Below are 2,262 nucleotides of genomic sequence, written 5' to 3' on the forward strand. Positions count from 1 at the left end.
ACTGGACCTTGCCTCGCTGCAATCTGTCAGAGACCTGGCCAAAGATGTCCAGGAGAATGAGGAGCGCTTGGACATCCTCATAAACAACGCAGGTAATTTGCAATGAGTCTTCCTCAGTCAGCAGCAGCTGCTTGTTTTCTCCTCTGAAGGACCAACTGTGGGTAAAATAAAAGGTCATTTTTTGGTTTACTTAATTTGACTGTTTCTTTTCCTTTGCCATTGCTAGGTATTATGATGTGTCCGAAGTGGGAGACTGAGGATGGCTTTGAAATGCAGTTTGGTGTCAACCACCTGGGACATTTTCTCCTCACCAACTGTCTGCTTGACCTGCTGAAGAAGTCAACTCCAAGTCGAATTGTTATTGTTTCTAGTGTTGGACACCAGAGAGGTAAAGGTTTTTTTGATTTAATATTTTTTACTTTAAGAACCCATTGATGATTACAGTCACTCAAAATACACTTTCTTGCAGGTCGTATACACTTTGATGATATCAACCTTGATAAAAGCTACAATCCTGAAAAGAGCTACCGCCAAAGCAAGCTAGCCAATATTCTCTTCTGCAGAGAGCTGGCTGCAAGACTACAAGGTAGAGCTCAATGGATATGAATTCTCTGAATACAGCAATGTTATAATACACATGTAATGCACATTATTATGAACCATTTTTGCTCTCATGTTCTTGTTTTGTATGTGTTGCATGTATTGTAACTAACACCTGATTGATGGATACCTCTCATTAGGCACCGGTGTGACGGTGTACAGTCTTCACCCAGGGGTCATCCGCACAGAGTTAGGCCGACATTTCATCCCTACTGTACCTTTATGGAAGAAGATGATATTCTCGCCCGTTTTATTGCTGATCAAAAGTCCCTGGGAAGGAGCCCAAACCACCATCTACTGCGCTGTGGATGAGAGCCAGGCAAACACCAGCGGCCTCTACTACAGGCAAGTGCATCTGAATGTAATCAAATGTTGTATTAACTGGAATTTCCAAATGCATTCCCTTTTGATTGCAAATAGTCCCTTCTTTTCACTCTTTTGGGTGGATTTTTTTTCTCTAAAAAAGATGAACTGAAGATAAAGGAGACTGAGATAAACTTGCCTCTAGTAATCCATTACCAGTTCTATTATGTCAGACAGGATTTTGATAGCACTGGGAAACTTTATGATGTTGTCTTCTCCTTCATTTAATTCACCGTGCAGTGACTGTGCCCTCAAAAAGCCGGCACCAGAGGCCCTGGATGATGCTGCAGCCAAGAAGTTGTGGGACCTCAGTGCTTCCATGGTTGGTCTGGCTTAAATACAGCAGCCTGATATGCTTTCATCAGCTGTTCCTCTGAATGGAATCATCAGCCCTGTCTATGTGTGTGAACCTGCTCTAATCTCGTAGACCTGAAAGGTTTGCAGTATAAAAATTTGCACTATTTCCTCTATGGATCAACTAAAGCTGTGTTTTCAGAGTCGATACCAATGTTGACGAATAATGAAAGACTGATCACCAATATTTGAAAGTGACACTCTCCTCCGTTTTCTGACAGTTTGTCTCCTCTACTCCTAAAATTATGTCTTCTCTGTTTTATAAATATTTCACTGTTTTATCACTTTCATTGCCCGGTAAGGCCAAGATTTATGAAATATAAAAGCATTATTAGGGTCCGACCACCCAAAGGGGGCAAAGACCCTTTTGGAACTGCTCGTTTTTTATTATTCTTCGCCATAAAGAGATGCGTTTTTGAGGCCCTAAATGTACTTGCACATGCACAAAACTTGGCACACACATCAGATCCCGCAAAAAATTTTTATTATTTGAAAGAAAAATACATACCTCAACCGAGTCCCATCGGAAGCACTTTTCACCTAGAGCTACACAATTCTGTAGGCATATAGAGCAGGTCAGAATGAATAAAAGTCTCCCTGCTTCAAGCTCTAAAATGCAACATAGCTCAACTGCACCCCCTACAATATTTCAACAGAGTCCCATTGTGGCTACATTTGACTTAGTGCTACAAAAATTGGTACACATATGTAGCAACTCATGACGCACAAAAAAGTCCATTAGCATGTTTCTGTAAACCCAACAGGAAATCCGCCATGTTGGGAAAACGGCGAGGATGCCGGGCCTTTTTTGCTCAAAAATAGCCATTTTGGGCCATTTTCAAAATCTATCTCTTCCTAGGCGATACGTCATACATACCTGAAATTTGCCCAGCACAAACTACAGGACGTGGTGATTAAAAGTTATCAAAACACTCCGCAGATGAG

The 2,262-nt window shown here is 41.4% G+C and overlaps 2 protein-coding genes across 2 annotated transcripts in view; both read left to right on the forward strand.

The window, feature by feature from the left end:
- The window catches only part of LOC103374877 (retinol dehydrogenase 13-like), a 15,320-nt gene that overhangs the window by 998 nt on the left and 12,060 nt on the right, over positions 1-2,262 (forward strand). The window lies entirely within an intron of this gene.
- Positions 2-1,763, forward strand: LOC103374878 (retinol dehydrogenase 14-like; the record flags this gene model as incomplete). The annotated part of the gene is made up of 5 exons (XM_008305030.1): positions 2-92; positions 227-388; positions 470-586; positions 741-945; positions 1,204-1,763. Coding segments are annotated over 5 exons (672 nt in total), but the record flags the coding sequence as incomplete, so codon positions are not given.

The sequence above is a fragment of the Stegastes partitus genome, unplaced genomic scaffold (assembly GCF_000690725.1).
Source record: "Stegastes partitus isolate 25-593 unplaced genomic scaffold, Stegastes_partitus-1.0.2 Scaffold2383, whole genome shotgun sequence".
In the NCBI taxonomy this organism is placed as follows: Eukaryota; Metazoa; Chordata; class Actinopteri; family Pomacentridae; genus Stegastes; species Stegastes partitus.